This window comes from Salmo trutta, chromosome 37 (assembly GCF_901001165.1).
Source record: "Salmo trutta chromosome 37, fSalTru1.1, whole genome shotgun sequence".
Classification (NCBI taxonomy): Eukaryota; Metazoa; Chordata; class Actinopteri; order Salmoniformes; family Salmonidae; genus Salmo; species Salmo trutta.
Window position 1 is genome coordinate 15,360,965 of NC_042993.1, and position 23,550 is coordinate 15,384,514.

Consider the following 23,550-nt stretch of genomic DNA (forward strand, 5'->3'; position numbering starts at 1 on the left):
GGACATATCGAGTGCATAGAGGAGTTCTGTATCTATAATTCTTAAAATAATTGTTATGCTTTTTGTGAACGTTTATCGTGAGTAATTTAGTAAATTCACCGGAAGTGTTCGGTGGGAATGCTAGTTCTGAACGTCACATGCTAATGTAAAAAGCTGGTTTTTGATATAAATATGAACTTGATTGAACAGGCATGCATGTATTGTATAACATAATGTCCTAGGTGTGTCATCTGATGAAGATAATCAAAGGTTAGTGCTGCATTTAGCTGTGGTTTTGTTTTTTGTGACATTATATGCTAGCTTGAAAAATGGGTGTCTGATTATTTCTGGCTGGGTACTCTGCTGACATAATCTAATGTTTTGCTTTCGCTGTAAAGCCTTTTTGAAATCGGACAGTGTGGTTAGATTAACGAGAGTCTTGTCTTTAAATAGCTGTAAAATAGTCATATGTTTGAAAAATTGAAGTTTTCAGATTTTAGAGGAGTTTGTATTTCGCGCCCCGCCCATCATTGGATATTGGAGCAGACGTTCCGCTAGCGGAACATCTAGATGTAAGATTAAATTAAATCTTTATTCACTTATTAATAAGGGAAACCACCAAAACCACACACACATATAAAGTAGAGAGTGCTCTACGATACTGATGGCTGGTCGACGAATCACCCTCAGATGATTTGCTGAGAGCCCCGAGACAAAAGTACAAAGGTATTTTATAGCCAAGATACACCCCTTTCAGTATACAGGACAAACAACAGATGTGTGGAATGGGTCACAAGGTTAAGATTTGTATGAAAGATACTTATAATTCACAGCAGACAGTATCTTCTGTAAAAACTGTTTTCTTTGTGTAGAGACCAGCGTCTGGCCCTGGGGTCGTCTCTCCTTGGTACCATATAGAACAGAAACATTAACTCATGCTCTGGAATGCAGTATCACCAAAGACATTGTACATCTTCCAGAAGCCCATCCTCAGTAGAACACATAGATGAGCATTCTAACAACCCCTTATTCTGCTGCATAAAACAACCTTTTGATGCATTAAAAGTATTATAATATAATCTTGCAATTTTGCTCTCACATTCCCCCATTTTGAGAGTCCTCTCAACTTAAAAGAAAATTACAAGATTTAAAAACATTCATTCATATATAGAAAATGCATACATTCTTCATAAAACAAGAAGCATAAAAGCAATAACTCATTGCATGGATTCCTGCACGTGACCAGCTGCTATAGCACTGGCTCAGCCTCCTCCCAAGAAACTTTGCACTGTCTCCTATTTCAACATCCATCACATGAGATGCATACAGTTTATGAGATTCAAAGCTATATCTTCATACACAGTGAAAATCACATATTTTATGCATAATGCAGTGCATGCGACAAAGGAGTTCAATAAAATAAGCTTTAGTTATCTATCACACTCCAATGGATCAGCATGGTATGGTGGAAATAACTATTTCCTTCCCAGAAACTAAAATGAGCATATCTCTTTAGACAAATCCAGGTAGTGATGGTTTAAGTAAAATGTATTCTGTTAGTGCCTAATGAACATGACCCAAGACAAGCAACTTCTATTGTCACGACTTCTGCTGAAGTCGGTGCCTCTCCTTGTTCGGGCGGTGTTCGGCGGTCGACGTCGACGGTTTTCTAGCCATTGCCGATCCATTTTTCATTTTCCGTTTTTTTTGTCTTGTTTTCCCACACACCTGGTTTTCATTTCCCTCATTACGTGTTGTGTATTTAACCCTCTGTTTCCCCATGTCTTTGTGTGGTATTGATTGTTGTAAGTGCTTGTAAACATTTGTTTTACTGGTGCGCGTCGGGTTATTGTACCCATATTTTGTATTTCTTATGCCGTTAGTTTTACTATTAAACTGCTCCAGCTATTACCGAGTTCTGCTCTCCTGCGTCTGACTTCCCTGCCACCAGTTACGCACCCCTTACACCTGTAGTCTCTATGTGCCATTACCACCATACCTGCTATAGTTCCTGAGTATTTTCACTATCATCAAAAATGTAATTTGGTAATGGAAATAAGTCAAATAGATTAGGATCAGTTTCACTCTCCCCATTCACCAATCAATACATCAGTTTTAAAAATCATTCAGTTTCCAAATCATAATCAAAACCCAATGAATTATCCAAGCCAAATTTACAATGACATTGCTCAGTGATTTAAATTGGTCCTATCACTCAAAGTCAAAAACCCTCAAATCAACATTGGCAGAATGTACATTTATATTAACATACAGTATAATTAACCTATAATTATACTATTAACTTTCTTATCACGATTATAATACAGATCAGTATCTTAATGCATTCTTAATCTAAATTACTATACTTTGATGTAGTGTGTAGACCTCTACAATCAACCTGATACCACAAAAGTCTAAATCAATTTTTGGCACAGTCTTGTCCATTCGTCAACCAGTATACCAGCAACATAAGAGAAGTTTGGAACAGATTGTTCACCATGCTCACCCCACATGGACTTCTGTCACACTCCTGAGAGAAAAGACATGAGAGAAAAACAGTTGATAGTTTAGATTGGATGTTGCATACAGGTTGCTGGCTCAGGACTATTTCGGTAGAAGTGGTGCGGACAGGGCCATATTGAACGCCTTTGTCGCTTTTCTTCAGCCAGTTAGAGGGGGTTTTGAGGTACTTGTTCCAAATATCTCTTCCATGCATTAAGACACAGACTGATGTCACCTTTCATGATAACCTCAAGAGAGGAAAAATCAGAACAACAGTTCAGTTCAGTTCATTTTTGATTCAGGAAAGCATTAACTATATGATAAATTATTACTTTTACCAATTATTCTTAATACCAATGTCTTAAGATGTCAAAGAGAATAACAACACATTCTATTGAAACTATTTTTCAAATTGGCTTATACTCCTCATTACACTGTCAACTTCATCTCAGAGCCACAGGATCAGGAAGTTAGACCTATAACCCATTGGGTGTAATGGGTCCTAGGTGTAGCTGGTGTAGAGAGTCAGGCGCAGGACTGCAGATATGAGTAATCAAAGTACTTTTACTCAAAATGTCAAATATATAAAGTAACAAATACACGCACACCATGACAGACCGAAAATACAACAAACAATCACTCACAAAAAAACATGGGGGAACAGAGGGTTAAATAATGAACCTGTAATTATGGGATTGAAATCAGGTGTGTAAAACAAAGACAAAACAAATGGAAAATGAAAAGTGGATCGGCGGTGGCTAGAAGGCCGGTGACGTCGACCGCCGAACGCTGTCCGAACAAGGAGAGGGACCGACTTCGACGGAAGTCGTGACATTGGGAGAAATCCCAACAATCCAGCAGATCTAATCTGGTGAGATTTGTATCAAAACAAAGCAGAACAAACAACACAAACAACACAACAATACTGTACACTGCTTTACATATCACTCAATATGTGTAAACTTCAATCCAAAACCTAACAGAGGACTGTTACCTCCCCCATTTTGATACATGACTCCCCATGTGAGTAATGTGTAAAAAAAACACTACTACTGGTCAAAAAATAAAACAAAATAGAATGAGAATCACTACCCTTAATAACTCCATAAAGAATTGTACACATACGGTCAAAGGATAATAGACTTAAGGCAGCCTACCCTTAGTCAAAGTCAACACCCTCTCCTTCTTCACATTGGTCCAAATGACAAATATGGCAAAGAACTTTAATCTTCATCCTAATTATCAATATTACAAATTGCCTTCAAATCAGTATTACAAATGACCTTAAATTCATTATCCAAATGGCTTTCCAATGAGGTTGATCAAAACACACTGGAAATTCAGGACAGATGTCGGAGGTCATACAAACACTTCAAAGAAGTGTTTCTTACTATATTAGACAAGTTGATGAAAAACAGTCAAACATTTCATACATGTCGTATCCTGGGTTTCCAGTACATTTCTTTATCAAAATAATTCACATGTTTAATTGAAACTCAGAAAATAAAAACTTCAGAAAATGCCATGTGTGTGTGTATGCCCCTTTAAGATACCTTGGCAGTAAGACAAATGGAAAACTCACTAAATTCAAAGGAAATAGAACACACAAATCACATCCCTCTCTTAAGATACCTTGGCGCTAAGACAAATGGAAAACTGACTAACCCCAAAGGAAATAAAACACACAAATCACATCCCTCTCTTAACCTCCCTGGGCAAGGTACCTAGTCAACAGCCAGTGGAATCGTGTCGCGCGAAATACAAATACCTCATAAATGCTATAACTTCAATTTCTCAAACATATGACTATTTTACACCATTTTATAGATACACTTCTCCTGAATCGAACCACGTTGTCCAATTTCAAAAAGGCTTTACAGCGAAAGCAAAACATTAGATTATGTTAGGAGAGTACATCGACAAAAACAACCACACAGCCATTTTCCTAGCAACTAGCATGCATCACAAATACCCAAATCACAGCTAAATGCAGCACTAACCTTTGACGATCTTCATCAGATGACACTCCTAGGACATCATGTTACACAATACATGCATTTTTTGTTCGATAAAGTTCATATTTATATATAAAAACAGCATTTTACATCGGCGCGTGACGTTCAGAAAATATTTTCCCTCAAATACTGCCGGTGAATGAGCGCCACAATTTACAAAAATACTTGTCATAAACATTGATACAAAATTATACTGTCATTCAAAGAATTATAGATGAACATCTTCTTTATGCAAACGCTATGAATGATTTCAAAAAAGCTTCACGAGGAAAGCACTCTTTGCAATAATCTGAGTACTGAGCTCAGAAAAATACACTAGGCTATACAGATAGCCGGCATCTTGGAGTCATCTAAAATCATACATTGCATTAGAAATATTCCCTTACCTTTGATCATCTTCATCAGAAGGCACTTCCAGGAATCCCAGGTCCACAACAAATGTTGTTTTGTTCGATAAAGTCCATAATTTATGCCCAAATAACTCCTTGTTGTTCGTGGGTCCAGTAAGCTACTACAAGTGTAGAAAGCGCGCGGACGATGTCCCGACGAAAAGTAAAAAAAAGTTGTATTTACGTTCGTTCAAACATGTCAAAAGTTGTAATACATCAATCTTTAGGGCCTTCAGAACGTGAAGATTCAATAATATTTCAACCGGACGGTTCTTACGTCTTGAAAAAGGTTTTGGAATGGGAGGGATCCATCCTCATGAACGCGCTCCAAGAAGTGATGTCACCCCCTGCCTCAACAACTTCCCCTCCTTGTCATTCGGGCTCTGTTCATCGTAGAAGCTTCAAATAACTTTGTAAAGACTGTCGACATCTAGTGGAAGCCGTAGGAAGTGCACAATTATTACTACGTCACTGTGTATTCAATAGGAAACGACTTGAAGAGAGCCCATGCATCCAGATTTCCACTTCCTGGTAGGATTTCTCTCAGGTTTTTGCTTGCCATATGAGTTCTGTTATAATCACAGACACCATTCAAACGGTTTTAGAAACTTCAGAGTGTTTTCTATCCAAATCTATTAATAATATGCATATCCTAGCTTCTGAGTTTGAGTAGGAGGCAGTTTAATATGGGCACATGTTTTTTCAGAAATTGTCAATACTGCCCCCTAGCCCCAACAGGTTTTAAGATACCTTGGCACTAAGACAAATGGAAAACTCACTAAACCCAAAGGAAATAGAACACACTAATCTATTTTAAAACACCAACAAATAGTCATAATAAGTGTGTTGTGTGTGGGTATTTGCAAACCTTAAGGTAAAAACAAACTATCTGCTTTCTCTGTTAGAGCTTCACATGTCTGGAATACCTTTCCATCAGACACACAACTGTACCACCTATCACACCTTCAAAGATAACATGAAGACATGGCTAAAGGCCAATCAGACTAGTGAACATAATCCCTAGCTGTGTATTGCTGCTTTCCATGTTGTCTGTAGCTGGTGAGGCGTGGAAACACTTTGTTGCTTTTATGTATTTTGTTTTGTTGCTGTCTGCGTGCTACGCGTTGCTTGTTCTATGTTGCTCTGCATGTGCTCACTGCTCCTTGATTGTCTTTATTGTTCTTGTAATTATTTTTAATAACCTGCCCAGGGACTGTGGTTGACAATTAGCCAGCTGGCTAAAACCAGCACCTTTACTGAAACGTTGATTAATGTGCACTGTCCCTGTAAAAATAAAAATAAACTCAAACTCAAACTGCAATCCACTTTAATGACCGGACATTGTTCCACATAATGGAAACGGATGATAATGTTACAATGCATTAACTTCCTGCTCAAATTCACTGGTGTTACCTAAACTATAAAACCCAGCAACAGTAATCAGAAATTATCACAGAACGTTTCCGTTTCAACCATTCAGATCTCTACTGCAAATGTCCCACTGAATCCCTTACAGCCCGATATAGCCCAGCGAGCACAACCAACTCTTCTATTCTTACCAGTAGGAAAAAAATATAACCCATTCTCAAACAACGTTCAGCGCTTACCTCTATCGTAACGTTAAAAACAAACTTAACAACTTTCTCTTCTCTTTCGGCTTCACACTTATGAAATGTCTAAGACTTTAAAAGTGACATGTAATGCGCCACATTTATAAAATACATCATAAGAAGAAAAAAATAACATTTTGGTGGGCACAGCTCTATCGCAATTACCTATCCGCTATTATTAGAATTCATTAGGTTTAGGTAACTTTCTCTTCTTTGATTTAGTTATTTAAATACGGCTCCATTCTCAATATGTTATTCCAGCAGACCATTTAGGTAACAGACAACGTGTTACCTCGAAATCGCCTCGCTATTTATGTTGAATAAATTAGCCTTTCAATTTGAACTAAGCAAGCTGTTAAAACGTTCAGTTTAAATTTTAAACAAACACAAGCAGCAGTATCTGTCCAGGCAAAACATACCAATAGTTGAATTACAATCAGAAACCCAGATTTTAGTCAATACCATAGACCCGATGCTATTGAAATGACGAAGAAATCCCTCAAATAACCCAATTTACAATTGTCTGGGGTCATAACATCAGGCACATAATAATGACACAATTCCCAGAAAATAGCCTTAATTTAAGGTCCAAGCGTTTCTCCGCAGAGATTCTCACATGCGCAAAATGAATAGATTAGCAGTCAACGAGTTAAATTAACATTTATTGACTAGGAAACAGATCTTGTGCTCTTTAATAAAAGCAGATTGTTTTCACATGCAGCATATTTCAATTACATACTGCATCACATTAATCCCACAATGATAATTCGTTTTAATGGATACCCTAGACATTGTACGACGTTATAACTTACATCGAGATTACATCTTAATTCGCTCTAACTTTATAGAAAAAGGTTTATTCAAGAAATCTAGCAACTCCTCTCACACTGGGAAGAACATTTTTTCAGGCCTCAGTTTTATTTCAAATGTAGTACCCGGACGGAGAAAATCTAATAAGCATTTTATAGTTACATCGTTAGGGTAAGTTAACCAAAAGTGGACACACTCCAATCAGTTTCTGAAACAATTGCCCAGACTTTGTAGACAGTTTAATAATGCTTAAACTTCATCTTTATCAAATGATCCATTAAAGGGACCAACTCAAAACCTATGTACATCTACGTATGGGTTGTTTAAGTTCTATCTAATTATATTCCCAGTATTACTTTATCAAATCTCCTGGTATTATACACACATAGAATTCATTACATTTTCATATCTTCACAGAATCCATATGAAACGTAAGAAATTCTTAGGTACTCACATCAACCATTCCATTTGCATTTTCAAAGACTCCACAGCTATGAAGCAGCTCTCCAAACATACTCCCAGAGGAACCAAAACAATTTACTTTTGATTCCCAGATAGTGACCAGCCCGTCATGGGATCCTCGGCGGTTCTCTAACCTCCCAGAGACCACGGCAAAATCAAGCCTCCCAGGAACTATAGACCTTCCGCTGCTTTCTAAAATATCATCCCTCTCTCAATACCAGCCTGTGATATTCTATGATGGGCAGTGAAGGAACGGAACCCCAAGATAACGTTATATCAAACCTTATTATCCAAATTTCAATAATCTGATTAAGCATATTTCTATATGTTACTATCCTAACTTCAGATTAAGTCTCATTTCCACATTCACGCAACTCTCATATCACAGTCATACAATGCTATTCCTAAACATACTTAATCAATTAGATGTTTTTTGACAATATTTATATTTTTTAATAACTTGCAGGATCTTTTAAATAATTGCTATCTCATGGTTAGATCCTAGGATAATGCAACTCATACATTTACATCTTTCAATATACAGGTTTAAAACAATTACAGGTGCACCATACTATCTTATACTATATCATCTTAACTAGTTCACACAGATTCCTGATGTTTTAACGTTAAATGGCCAAAACTAGTTCACACAGATTCTAGTTTTCATCTAGTTCACACAGATTCTAGATATTTAACACTAAATGACCAAACCCAGGGTATACCTGGCTAGCACATTTAAAATAATTGGAATTCACCACTTCTGAGGGTCACTTAGACAGTCACACAGACACTTTACAGAACGCACCGATCCCCACTGTGATCAATTCAGTTTCAGGATGGCACTAGGTCGCCTGCAACCGACCAATGATAGGTGTTTTTGAGTCGACTAACTCTCAGATCATTCTCCTCTGACTCGGCCCTGTTTACGCCTCCAAGGTGCCCCCCTCACACAGGAATACACACTCAGAGCCTACGTAACAGAGGCTTTTCTTAAAAACTCGACTTTGTGCGTTTCACTCACCTCTTCTTTTTTTTTTACAAAGTTCGAGATGTGGTATCCACTCTGCTCGCTCCCTCTCAGATCATGGGTGGGTCCATCTTCTCCGTTCCCGAAGTGTGGTCTCCCTGAGATCCCAAGTTTGAGGGATCCCTCGTGCATGATTTACCCAGGTCGTCAGGAGCGCTCACCAAGTGAAGATTCACATCCCCATCCCCATCCTATCCTCGTCGCTAAATGTGGTGGTTAATTTCTTTACTATCAAATGAGGAGAGACAAACGTATCACACAAGTCAGAGTTATACTTAAACTATATCTTTATTCACTTATTAATAAGAGAGCAGGTCAATACAACACACACATATAAAGTGAATCGATTGAGTGCTCTACGATACTGATGGCTGGTCGACGAATCACCCTCAGATGATTTGTTGAGAGCCCCAGACAAAAGTACAAAGGTCTTTTATAGCCAAGATACACCCCTTTCAGTATACATGACGAACAACAGATGTGTGGAATGGGTCACAAGGTTAAGATTTGTATGAAAAATACTTATAATTCACAGCAGACAGTATCTGCTGTAAAGACTGTTTTCTTTGTGTAGAGACCAGCGTCTGGCCCTGGGGTCGTCTCTCCTTGGTATCATATAGAACAGAAACATTAACTCATGCTCTGGAATGCAGTATCACCAAAGACATCGTAAATCTTCCAGAAGCCCGTCCTCAGTAGAACACATAGATGAGCATTCTAACAACCCCTTATTCTGCTGCATAAAACAACAATTTGATGCAATAAAAGTATTATAACATTTTTTTTCACCTTTATTTAACTAGGTAGGCAAGTTGAGAACAAGTTCTCATTTACAACTGCGACCTGGCCAAGATAAAGCAAAGCAGTTCGACACATATAACAACACAGAGTTACACATGGAGTAAAACAAACATACAGTCAATAATACAGTAGAAAAATAAGTCTATGTACAATGTGAGCAAATGAGGTGAGATAAGGGAGGTAAATGCAATAAATAGGCCATGGTGGCGAAGTAAATACAATATAGCAATTAAAACACTGGAATGGTAGATTTGACAGTAGATGAGTGTGCAAAGTAGAAATACTGGGGTGCAAAGGAGCAAAATAAATAAATACAGTAGGGGAAGGGGGTAGTTGTTTGGGCTATTTATAGATGGGCTGTGTACAGGTGCAGTGATCTGTGAGCTGCTCTGACAGCTGGTGCTTAAAGCTAGTGAGGGAGTGTTTCCAGTTTCAGAGATTTTTGTAGTTCGTTCCAGTCATTGGCAGCAGAGAACCGGAAGGAGAGGTGGCCAAAGGAGGAATTGGCTTTGGGGGTGACAAGTGAGATATACATGCTGGAGCGCGTGCTACGGGTGGGTGCAGCTATGGTGACCAGCGAGCTGAGATAAGGCGGGACTTTACCTAGCAGGGTCTTGTAGATGACCTGGAGCCAGTGGGTTTGGCGACGAGTATGAAGCGAGGGCCAGCCAACGAGAACGTACAGGTCGCAGTGGTGGGTAGTATATGGGGCTTTGGTGACAAAATGGATGGCACTGTGATAGACTGCATCCAATTTGTTGAGAAGGGTGTTGGAGGCTATTTTGTAAATGACATCGCCAAAGTCGAGGATCGGTAGGATGGTCAGTTTTACGAGGGTGTGTTTGGCAGCATGAGTGAAGGATGCTTTGTTGCGAAATAGGAAGCCAATTCTAGATTTAACTTTGGATTGGAGATGTTTGATGTGAGTCTGGAAGGAGAGCTTACAGTCTAACCAGACACCTAGGTATTTGTAGTTGTCTACATACTGTATTCTAAGTCAGAACCGTCCAGAGTAGTGATGGTGGACGGGCGGGCAGGTGCAGGCAGCGATCGGTTGAAGAGCATGCATTTAGTTTTACTTGTATTTAAGAGCAGTTGTAGGCCACAGAAGGAGAGTTGTATGGCATTGAAGCTCGTCTGGAGGGTTGTTAACACAGTGTCCAAAGATGGGCCAGAAGTATACAGAATGGTGTCGTCTGTGTAGAGATGGATCAGAGACTCACCAGCAGCAAGAGCGACATCATTGATATATACAGAGAAGAGAGTCGGCCCAAGAATTGAACCCTGTTGCACCCCCATAGAGACTGCCAGAGGCCCGGACAACAGGCCCTCAGATTTGACACACTGAACTCTGTCGGAGAAGTACTTGGTGAACCAGTCGAGGCAATCATTTGAGAAACCAAGGCTGTTGAGTCTGCCGATGAGGATGTGGTGATTATATAACATAATCTTGAAATTTTGCTCACATATTTCTCTGATAATCTGTCTAGCTCATATTGTAATGTAACTGAACCACTACTGTACATTCTCTAATAATCAATCTAGCTCATATTGTAATGTGACTGAACCACTACCGTACATTTTCTAATACTCTATCTATCTCATATTGTATTGTAACTAAACCACTACCATACATTCTCTAATAATCTTGCAGCTTATATATCATAGTGAGACTGTCCTATCTGGGTTAGGGTGACAGAGACGAATTCAGGGTGTCATACTAGGTAAACTACAGTTACAGTATGCCCTGCCTACAGCTATGATATAATGATAGCATGCAAAAACATTTGTTTGCACATGTCACAACCATAGACACTGACTGTGTGTGTGCCAGCCAGTCTGTTCTCTCCACAGAGTCCAGAAAGGCCCATAGAGTCTTACTCTGACATTTTTGGGAGTTCAGGAAAGGAAGTGGGATGTGGGAGAGCTGTGGCTGAGGAATGGGAGGAACTGGGAGAGAGAGGATGTAATGCAGTAAGTATGCCTGTGTGTGTGTGTGTGTGTGTGTGTGTGTGTGTGTGTGTGTGTGTGTGTGTGTGTGTGTGTGTGTGTGTGTGTGTGTGTGTGTGTGTGTGTGTGTGTGTGTGTGTGTGTGTGTGTGTGCGTGCGTGCATGCGTGTGCGTGTGCATGCGTTTACACACGCGTCTGATATTAGGACCCATGGCATATAGCAGTGATGTGATATATCCAAAGCCTTGTGGTGTTGTACATTGCTGTTGATGTTATTTTTGCATTAATCACTGTTAAAGGGTTTTGTTTGGGACATGAGTTATGTTGTTGTGTTACTGTCGAGATTTACTCTGCATGCATTAGTGCATTAGTGTTGCACTGTATACCGAAACGTATGTACTTTTTCCGATACTAGAACATGAAAAACGCCTTGGTACTAGAATTGTAGTTTCGGTACTTCTGTCAAATGTGTCTCACGGATCATGCCTGTTTATCAGTGCAGCCAACCCCCTCCCCCACCCCCCCACTCATGCTGCACAGAAGTTGACACACTTGAGTAATGTGACACGACATGTAGTAATGTTGAAACTGTTAATTACGTAATTTTTCATCCATTTTTCAGACAGTTGACGAACGCTTTTTCTCCATCAAATATCAAGAAATATTATTTATTAATCTGTGTAGTTACTTTTTAGCTTTTTAGCTTTTTAGTAAAATGGGTGGGGAGGACTCTTTCTTATTGCTTTAATTAAGAATTCTAGCTGTTAAATAAATATATTTTTTTCTTGGCATTTTCTCCTGATTTGTTGTTGTTTGTTCCCTGTCAGAAGCCCAACTGTGTAGCGTGACTAACCCTAATCCTAACCTGGGTGAGAGAGCTGCTTCGCTCTGAGAGCTGCAAGGTGACTCTTCTGCAGCCTGGTCACTGTATATGTGTAGTGATTAGAATAGCAGCTCGTTGGGGAGTCCAGTACTAAATATTTCATCTGAAAGGTAGTCTGTAGCACAACACGACACGCTGCCTGGTCCTTTTTTGCTCTTTGGCGGCTGTGGAGTAGCCGGTAGGTTGCATTGTGTTTAGAGGGAGTGCGTGTGTGTGTGTGTGTGTGTGTGTGTGTGTGTGTGTGTGTGTGTGTGTGTGTGTGTGTGTGTGTGTGTGTGTGTGTGTGTGTGTGTGAGAGTGTGTGTGTGTCTGTGTCTGTGTGTGTGAGTGTGAGTGTGAGTGTGTGTGAGAGTGTGTGTGTGTGTGAGAGTGTGTGTGTGTGTGTGAGTGTGTGTGTGTGTGTGTGTCTGTGAGTGTGTGTAGGCACAGCAGCAATGGGGTGTGAAAGAGGCAGAAACAGACTAGTATGGTTGCTGTGTTGTGATCAGAGGGATATGGAGATAGAAATCTTCTAACAGAGAGAGGTAGCACTGGGACTCCACAGGGAGGGAGAGATGGAGACAGACAGAGAGATTAAATGAAGGTAGATCTAGAGGAGGTGGGGACTAGGTGGGGGGAACAATTTTGTCCCAAACCGCAGAAAATGCAGATGGAATAATTTTCCTCACTTTCATTTTTCGCTCAACCTCTTTCTCCTTTCTCTCCTCCATCTCTCTCTGTCCCTCTCTCCTCTCAGATATGCGTCACAAAGATGTCCACACGCAGCGGCCAGGGAAAGGACTCGGTCATCACGCCCCTGGACACCATCCCTGAGGACAGGAAGGTAAGGGTTCAGCGGACACAGAGTGGTTTCGACGCTTTTGAGAAACCCGCCAGCCAGGTGAAGAGGGTGCACTCAGAGAACAATGCCTGTATCTCCTCCAAGGCCTCCTCTACTGGGAAAGAGTCGCCCAAACTGCGCCGACACTCCAGCCCCAGCTCTGTAAGTCTATACAGTAGCCTACACACTGTATGCTACATACTGTATATAAAATACACAGCACAGTCTATAGTATACATAGTTTGTTGTCTACTCACTGAACAGCAGGGATCATCAACTAGATTCAGCCGTGGGCTGATTCCTTGTTGAGCGGATGGTCGGGGGGGCTGGAACATAATGACTAATAATTTGTAGACTGCAAATTGACCACAAGAAGCCCAAACAGATATAATGTTTGACTAAAACGTGGAAATACATGGCAACAGATTTATTAAATAAAAATCACTTGGAGCTGTTTTCCTGGTGTTTTTACAGTCTTTTATGTCCAACATTTTTTTTATTTTATTTAAAAAAGAAATGGTTGTTGATTTTTTGCTCTGAAAACTTGTGTCAAATGAAACCACCCACGTGCCAAATTCGGCCCGCATGCCTCCAGTTGGGGAACCCTGCTGTACAGTATATACAATACACAGTACGGTCATACAATGTATACTGTACAGTATACAGTACAGACTATAGGCCTGTAGTACATTATACTGGTTGGTACGACTATAGTATGCATTGGTTGAAGCGCAATGTTAAATTCAAATCTCCCTACCATCACATGTAAGCCAATTTGACACCCTCCCGCTTCTCGTCATGATCCATCCGGCCATTACCGAGAACCACTATACCGGAGTCGTTAGCATTAGGGTCGTCAGAAAATTCTTTGCCCAAACCTAGCTCAAATTCTAGACGTCGGAATAAAACGAGGCTACATGGACTGAATACGTTTTGTAGGTGAAACAGTTTTTATTAAATTCACAATTTATTGCTTTTCTGGAGCATTTTTGACAATGCTAACATCTTTTCAGCCGAATCTCAGAGTTCTAACACTGGGTGCAACTCGGTTGCTGCGCAACAGTAGCAGCTAACTAGGAAAATGCTTGTAGCTGTAGCTAGCTAGGTTACACCAGTTGGATAAGAAGCAAAAGGAAGTTAGCTAGCTAGCTACATAGGTAAACTCAGCAAAAAAAGAAACGTCCTCTCACTGTCAACTGCGTTTATTTTCAGCAAACTTAACATGTGTACATTTTTGTATGATCATAACAAGATTCAACATCTGAGACATAAACTGAAGAAGTTCCACAGACATGTGACTAACAGAAATGGAATAATGTGTCCCTGAACAAAGGAGGGGTCAAAATCAAAAGTAGACAGTATCTGGTGTGGCCACCAGCTAAGTACTGCAGTGCATCTCCTCCTCATGGACTGCAACAGATTCGCCAGTTCTTGCTGTGAGACGTTACCCCACTCTTCCACCAAGGCACCAGCAAGTTCCCAGATATTTCTGGGGGGAATGGCCCTAGCCCTTACCCTCCGATCCAACAGGTCCCATACGGGCTCAATGGGATTGAGATCCGGGCTCTTCGCTGGCCATGGCAGAACACTGACAGTCCTGTCTTGCAGAAAATCAAGCACAGAACGAGCAGTATGGCTGGTGGCATTGTCATGCTGGAGGGTCATATCAGGATGAGCCTTTAGGAAGGGTACCACATGAAGGATGAGAATGTCTTCCCTGTAACACACAGTGTTGAGATTGCCTGCAATGACAACAAGCTGAGTCCGATGATGCTGTGACACACCGCCCCAGACCATGACGGACCCTCCACCTCCAAATTGATCCCGCTCCAGAGTACAGGTCTTATTGTAACGCTCATTCCTTTGACGATAAACGCGAATCCGGCCATCACCCCTGGTGAGACAAAACCGCGACTCGTCAATGAAGAGCTCTTTTTGCCAGTCCTGTCTGGTCCTGCGATGGTGGGTTTTGTGCCCATAGGCGACGTTGTTGCCGGTGATGTCTGGTGAAGACCTGCCTTACAACAGGCCTACAAGCCCTCAGTCCAGCCTCTCTCAGCCTATTGCGGACAGTCTGAGCGCTGATGGAGGGATTGTGCGTTCCTGGTGTAACTCGGGCAGTTGTTGTTGCCATCCTGTACCTGTCCCGCAGATGTGATGTTTGGATGTACCGATCCTGTGCAGGTGCTGTTACACGTGGTCTTCCACTGTGAGGACGATCAGCTATCCGTCCTGTTTCCCTGTAGCGCTGTCTTAGGAGTCTCACAGTACAGATATTGCAATTTATTACCCTGGCCACATCTGCAGTCCTCATGCCTCCTTGCAGCATGCCTAAGGCACGTTCACGGAGATGAGCAGGGACACTGTGCATCTTTCTTTTGGTGTTTTTTAGAGTCAGTAGAAAGGCCTCTTTTGTGTCCTAAGTTTTCTTAACTGTGACCTTAATTGCCCCCTGTAAGCTGTTAATGTCTTAACGACCGTTCCACAGATGTATATTCATTAATTGTTTATGGTTCATTGAATAAGCATGGGAAACCGTGTTTAAACGTTTTACAATGAAGATCTGTGAAGTTATTTGGAATTTTTCAAATTATCTTTGAAATACAGGGTCTTTATATTTTGTTTATATTTATATTTTGCTATGGAAGGTTTTTCATATGGCTGAACACTTGCGTGTAATCAGAGCACAAACAAATGTATTTATTTTATTTTATTTCACCTTTATTTAACCAGGTAGGCAAGTTGAGAACAAGTTCAATTGCGACCTGGCCAAGAGAAAGCAAAGCATTTCGACACATACAACAACACAGAGTTACACATGGAGCAAAACAAACATACAGTCAGTAATACAGTACAAAAATAAGTCTATATACAATGTGAGCAAATGAGGTGAGATAAGGGAGGTAAAGGCAAAAAAGGCCATGGTGGCAAAGTAAATACAATATAGCAAGTAAAACACTGGAATGGTAGATTTGTAGTAGAAGAAAGTGCAAAGTAGAAATAGAGATAATGGGGTGCAAAGGAGCAAAATAAATAAATAAATAAAAGTCCTTGGCTGCTGTTATAGCCACTTAGATACACCAAACGTTGGGAACTTTGGGAAAACAGCCACGCTGCTTATTTATAATACATGCACACGCCAGAACAAACTTGTCGCTGTTAGAAATTAATTATACAAATTTTATCTTATCTTATGCATTAATTCAGTACGCGCCCTCCTCTGTAAATGCTATTTTCTTCTTGTCTTTATGATCCAAATTTGCGCTGACTGATCAACACAGTGTCAAGTTACTTTTCAATCTGAAGTCGCCATCCACAAGTAAAAAAGTAGCAGTGGTGCGGGTTGCACACTAAGCATCCAGGTAAAACAACATCATAAGGATCATGCTTGCTTCCGCAACCTGTGTCCAGTCAAAATAAAATGCCGTGCTTGCTAACTTGGTTAGGTATGTGATAAAATTTAACTGAGTTCAACACATTGACTGTTTCAGAATGGGAAACAAATGAACCAAGCAAGAGCAATAAACGTTCAATCAGTACTGAGTGAATGAACAAAAACATTTTGGAATGACCAAAATGTACCATTTACATATAGTGTCAAGTTGGCATACAGTTGAAGTCGGAAGTTTACATACACTTAGGTTGGAGTCATTAAAACCCGTTTTTCAACCACTCCACAAATTTCTTGTTAACAAGCTATAGTTTTGGCAAGTCGGTTAGGACATTTACTTTGTACATGACACAAATATTTTTTCCAACAATTGTTTACAGACAGATTATTTAACTTATAATTCACTGTATCACAATTCCAGTGGTCAGATGTTTACATACACTAAGTTGACTGTGCCTTTAAACAGCTTGGAAAATTCCAGAAAATGGGTTGGCTTTAGAAGTTTCTGGTAGCCTAATTGACAGCATTTGTGTCAATCGGAGGTGTACCTGTGGATGTATTTCAAAGCCTATCCTCAAACTCAATGCCTATTTTCTTGACATCATGGGAAAATCAAAAGAAATCAACCAAAACCTCAGAAAACAATTGTAGACCTCCACAAGACTGGTTCATCCTTGGGAGCAATTTCCAAACGCCTGAAGGTACCACGTTCATCTGTACAAACAATAGTACCCAAGTATGAACACCATAGGACCACGCAGCCGTCATACCACTCAGGAAGGAGACGCATTCTGTCTCCTAGAGATGAACGTACACACGAAAAGTGCAAATCAATCCCAGAACAACAGCAAAGGACCTTGTGAAGATGCTGGAGGAAACAGGTACAAAGGTATCTATAGCCACAGCAAAATGAGTCCTATATCGACATAACCTCAGCAAGGAAGAAGCCACTTCTCCAAAACTGCCATAAAAAAGCCAGACTACGGTTTGCAACTGTACATGGGCACAAAGATCATACTTTTTGGAGAAATGTCCTCTGGTCTGATGAAACAAAAATAGAACCGTTTGGCCATAATGACCATTGTTATGTTTGGAGGAAAAGGGGAGGCTTGCAAGCCGAAGAACACCATTCCAACCGTGAAGCACGGGGGTGGCAGCATCATGTTGTGGGGGTGCTTTGCTGCAGGAGGGACTGGTGCACTTCACAAAATAGATGGCATCATGAGGTAGGAATATTATGTGGATATATTGAAGCAACATCTTATGACATCAGTCAGGATGTTAAAGCTTGGTCGCAAATGGGTCTTCCAAATAGACAATGACCCCCAAGCATACTTTCAAAGTTGTGGCAAAATGGCTTAAGGACAACAAAGTGGAGTGGGCATCACAAAGCCCTGATCTCAATCCTATAGAACATTTGTGGGCAGAACTGAAAAAGCGTGTGCGAGCAAGGAGGCCTACAAACCTGACTCAGTTACACCAGCTCTGCCAGGAGGAATGGGCCAAAATTCGCCCAACTTAATGTGGAATGCTTGTGGAAGGCTACCTGAAATGTTTGACCCAAGTTAAGCAATTTAAAGGCAATGTTACCAAATATTAATTGAGTTTATGTACACTTCTGACCCACTGGGAATGTGATGAAAGAAATAAAAGCTGAAATAAATCATTCTCTGTACTATTATTCTGACATTTCACATTTTTAAAATTAAGTGGTGATCCTAACTGACATAAGACAGAGAATTTTTACTAGGATTAAATGTCAGGAATTGTGAAAAACTGAGTTTAAATGTATTTGGCTAAGGTGTATGTAAACTTCCGACTTCAACTCTATCTATATGAGGGTCCGTAGTGTAACGCTTAGCATCACCACGCTGGGATTTGAAGGTCCTGGGTTTGCCTACCGGTGTGGCTATTTTGACCGTTCTCTTTCGTGTATAGCTTTTGACACCACCCTCCCTTTCCCACACACACACACTGGTGTATGCACGATGTGGGCTTACTTTGATTTATTAGGTGTTTCTTAAAATAGCCTTTGGGTTTGTTGGGCATCGTTGAGTGGCAAGGGACAGGGAGCATGACGTGTACTAGTACTGGTGCTGTAAGGATCTATGTGTAGCTGGTGCAGAGGAGTCAGGCGCAGGACAGCAGAGATGAGTAAATAAAAGTAACTTTACTCAAAGTCATCAAAATACAAGAGAATTACCAAGCCCACAAATACGGACCACAATACAACAAACAATCACTCACAACCAAACATGGGGAACAGAGGGTTAAATAATAAACAGGTAATTGGGTGAGTGAAACCAGGTGTGTAAGACATCAGCAAAACAAATGGAAAATGAAAGTGGATCTGCGGTGGCTAGAAGGCCGGTGACGTCGACCGCCGAACGCCACCCGAACTAGGAGAGGGACCGACTTCGGCGGAAGTCGTGATAGTACCCCCTCCCCCTTGACGCGCAGCACCAGCAGCGCACCGAGACCGACCTCGGGGACGACCCGGAGGACGAGGCACAGGGCGATCTGGGTGGAGACGGTGGAAATCCCGCAGCACCGAAGGGTCCAAGACGTCCTCCACCGGCAATCTAGAAGAAAAAGAAACGCACACCTATTAAGGCGAGGTGCTGGCTAGCGGAGTAGAAAACTTGAAAATAAGGGAGAGCCGCACACTCTAGGAGCTCAGATGCAAAAATGTAATATCCAACGTTTCGATAGCCAAGCTGTCTTCATCAGGGTATCATCACAAACACTGCGAGATCACTCGTTTATATAGTGTCAGAAGACACACAGGTGTCTGTAATCATGGCCAAATGTGGCCTAATATCGTTGGTTAACTCTGAAATATAAAAATGGCATACAAAGAACATACAAAAGAACAAATGGATAGCATACGATCATAGATACATTTTAGACTACACAAGCTTACAAACAATTACAATGGCAAAGTCACAATAATCACAAGAATGGCTTCAGATCAAAGTCTACGTTGAGACCGAAGGGAGCAAGGGTCTTTAAATTAAAGATCCAGGCAGCCTCTTGTTTTAACAATAAATGATCAAGGTCACCCCCTCTCCTAGGGAGGGTGACATGTTCGATGCCAATATAACGCAGAGACGAAATGGAGTGGTTTGCTTCCTCCACCGGCACCCAGCATCTCTCCTCCGGACCATACCCCTCCCACTCCACAAGGTACTGAACGCCCCTCGCCCGACGCCTCGAGTCCAGGATGGCTCGAACAGCATTCGCCGGGGCCCCCTCGATGTCCAGAGGGGGCGGAGGGACCTCCCGCACCTCAGCGTCCTGGAGTGGAGCAGCCACCACCGGCCTGAGGAGAGACACATGGAACGAGGGATTAATACGGTAATCTGGGGGAAGCTGTAACCTATAGCATACCTCGTTCGGTCTCCTCAGGGCTTTGAAAGGCCCCACAAACCGCGGACCCAGCTTCCGGCAGGGCAGACAAAGGGGCAGGTTCCAGGTCGAGAGCCAGACCCGATCCCCTCACTGCGGTGACGGTCGGCGCTTGCCTTCTGCCGTCTCACGGCCCGTTGCAGGTGCCCATGGGCAGCGTCCCAGGTCTCCTCCGAGCGCTTAAACCATTCGTCCAGCGCAGGAGCTTCGATCTGGCTCTGATGCCACGGTGCCAGAACCGGCTGATACCCCAGTACGCACTGGAAAGGAGAGAGGTTAGTGGAGGAGTGGCGGAGTGAGTTTTGGGCCATCTCTGCCCAGGGGATGAACGCCGCTCACTCCCCCGGCCGGTCCTGGCAATATGACCGCAGAAATCTACTCACATCCTGGTTTCCTCTCTCCACCTGCCCGTTACTTTTGGGGTGAAAACCTGAGGTGAGGCTGACCGAGACCCCCAGACATTCCATGAATGCTCTCCAGACCTTGGACGTAAATGGGTGACCCCGATCAGAAACTATGTCCTCAGGCACCCCGTAGTCTGTAGGGCCATAGTGAGACCGGGCAAAGGGAGGAGACGGCAGGACTTAGAAAACCGATCCACAACGACCAGGATCGTGGTGTTGCCCTGTGAGGGAGGAAGATACATCAGGAAGTCCACCAACAGGTGCGACCACGGCCGTTGTGGAACGGGTAGGGGTTGTAACTTCCCTCTGGGCATGTGCCTTGGAGTCTTGCACTGGGCGCACACCGAGCAGGAGGAAACATAAACCCTCACGTCCTTGGCCAAGGTGGACCACCAGTACTTCCCACGAAGGCAACGCACCGTCCAACCGATGCCAGGGTGACCAGAGGAGGGTGACGTGTGGGCCCAATAGATCAACCGGTCTCTGTGCGTAACGCCCGCTCGATGTCCAGGTCCAGCTCCCACACCACCGGTGCCACCAGGCAAGAGGCTGGAAGTATGGAAGTATGATCCATGGACCGCTCCTCTGTGTCATACATCCGGGACAGTGCGTCTGCCTTAGCGTTCTGGGAACCTGGTCTGTAGGATAGAGTGAAAACAAAACGTGTAAAAAACATGGCACACCTTGCCTGGTTCAGTCTCCTCGCTGCCCAGATATACTCCAGATTGCGGTGGTCAGTCCGGATGAGAAAAGGGTGTAAAGCCCACTCAAGCCAATGTCTCCACACCTTCAGAGCCTTGACAACAGCCAACAGCTCCCGCTCCCCCACATCATAGTTTCGCTTCGCCGGGCTGAGCTTCTTCAAAAAGAAAGCACAGGGGCGGAGCTTTGGTGGCGTGCCCGAGCGCTGAGAGAGCACAGCTCCTTTCCCAGCCTCGGACGCGTCCACCTCCACTATGAACGCCAAAGAGGGATCCGGATGAGCCAGCACGGGAGCCGAGGTAAACAGAGCCTTCAGGTGACCAAAAGCCCTGTCCGCCTCAGCCGACCACTGCAGCCGCACCGGTCCCCCCTTCAGCAGTGAGGTAATGGGAGCTGCTACCTGACCAAAACCCCGGATAAACCTCCGGTAGTAGTTGGCAAACCCTAGAAACCTCTGCACTTCCTTTACCGTGGTGGGAGTCGGCCAATTACGCACAGCTGAAATGCGGTCACTCTCCATCTCCACCCCTGAAGTGGAAATGCGTTACCCTAGGAAGGAGACGGACTGTTGGAAGAACAGACATTTCTCAGCCTTGACGTACAGGTCATGCTCCAACAGTCGACCAAGCACCCTGCGCACCAGGGACACATGCTCGGCGCGTGTAGCGGAGTATATCAGAATGTCGTCGATATACACCACTACACCCTGCCCATGCAGGTCCCGTAAAATCTCATCAACAAAGGCCTGGAAGACTGATCGAGCATTCATCAACCCGTACGGCATGACGAGGTAGTCATAGTGCCCTGAGGTGGTACTAAATGCCGTCTTCCACTCGTCCCCCTCCCGGATATGCACCAGGTTGTAAGCACTTGGTTGTAAGCACAATTTTGTGAAGAAGTGCGCCTCGTGCATTGACTCGATCGCACTGGCGATGAGAGGCAGCGGGTAGCTATACCTCACTGTGATCTGATTGATCCCTCCATAGTCAATACACGGGCGCAGACCCCCATCCTTCTTCTTCACAAAAAAGAAACTCGAGGAGGCAGGTGAAGTGGAGGGCCGAATGTATCCCTGCCTCAGGGATTCGGAGACACATGTTTCCATCATCGCCGCCGTCTCCTCCTGTGACAGAGGATACATGTGACTCCTGGGTCTACCAGGAGATTTATCGCACAATCCCCCCGTCGATGAGGTGGTTATTTAGTCGCCCTCTTCTTACAGAAAGCGAGAGCCAAATCGGCATATTCTGAGGGGATGCGCACGGTGGAGACCTGGTCTGAACTTTCCACCGTAGTCGCACCGATGGAAACCCCCACACACCTCCCTGAGCACTCTCGTGACCATCCCTTGAAAGCCCTCTGTTGCCACGAAATAGTGGGGTTATGACAGGTCAACCAGGGTAGGCCCAGCGCCACGGGAAACGCAGGAGAATCAATAAGGAAGAGACTGATTCTCTCCTTGTGACCCTCCTGCGTAACCACGTCAAGTGGAGCGGTGGCCTCCCTACTCAGCCCTGACCCTAATGGTCAACTATCTAGGGCGTGCACAGGGAAGGGCATATCCACAGGAACAAGGGGAATCCCTAAACTATGAGCAAATGAACGGTCAATAAAATTCCCAGCTGCGCCTGAATCTACTAGCGCCTTATGATGAGAATGCGGGGAAAACTCAGGAAATGAAATAAACACATATATTTGAGCAACAGGGGGCTTTGGGTGAGCCTGGTGCCAACTCACCTGGGGTGACACGATAGTGCCCTGCCTGCTGCCTCGACTCCCTGAGGAACCGCCCCAGCACCGACCAGCAGTGTGCCCTCTGCGGCCACAGATGGTGCAGGGAATGGCCCCTCCTCCGGTCGCCCTAAGTGCAGCACCTCCCAGCTCCATGGGCGTCGGAGCGGAGGCGCTGGGGGATGGAACTGACAGGTCCCGATCCGGACGTCTGCGGGCAGTCAGCAGGTTGTCCAGCCGGATGGACATGTCCACCAGCTGTTCCAATATGATTGTGGTTTCTCGGCAGGCCAACTCCCGATGGACGTCCTCGCGCAGACTGCACCTGTAGTGATCGATCAGGGCCCTGTCGTTCCATCCCGCGGTGGCGGCCAGGGTCCGGAAGTACACAGCGAAATCCTGCACGCTCCTCGTCCCCTGCCTCAGGTGGAACAGACGTTCCCCCGTTGAACTCTGCATAATGGGCTAACTCCATACGGCGTTAGCCCACTCCAGGGCTTTGCCTGAGAGACAGGAGACGAGGGCGGACACACTCTCATGCCCTGAAGGAGCCGGATGGACGGTCGCCAGGTAGAGCTCCAGCTGTAGTAGAAACCCCTGGCATCCAGCAGCCGTCCCATCATACGCCCTCGGGAGCGCGAGTCGAATCCCGCTGGGACCAGGTG

The 23,550-nt window shown here is 43.5% G+C and overlaps 1 protein-coding gene across 2 annotated transcripts in view; it reads left to right on the plus strand.

Moving 5' to 3' along the window:
* The window catches only part of LOC115177480 (cyclin-dependent kinase 14), a 207,782-nt gene that overhangs the window by 49,915 nt on the left and 134,317 nt on the right, over positions 1-23,550 (plus strand). For both annotated transcript variants that reach the window (XM_029738290.1, XM_029738291.1), the window contains one exon: positions 13,166-13,411. In XM_029738290.1, coding sequence (XP_029594150.1) covers positions 13,166-13,411 — 246 coding nt within the window. The remainder of the gene's footprint in view (positions 1-13,165; positions 13,412-23,550) is intronic.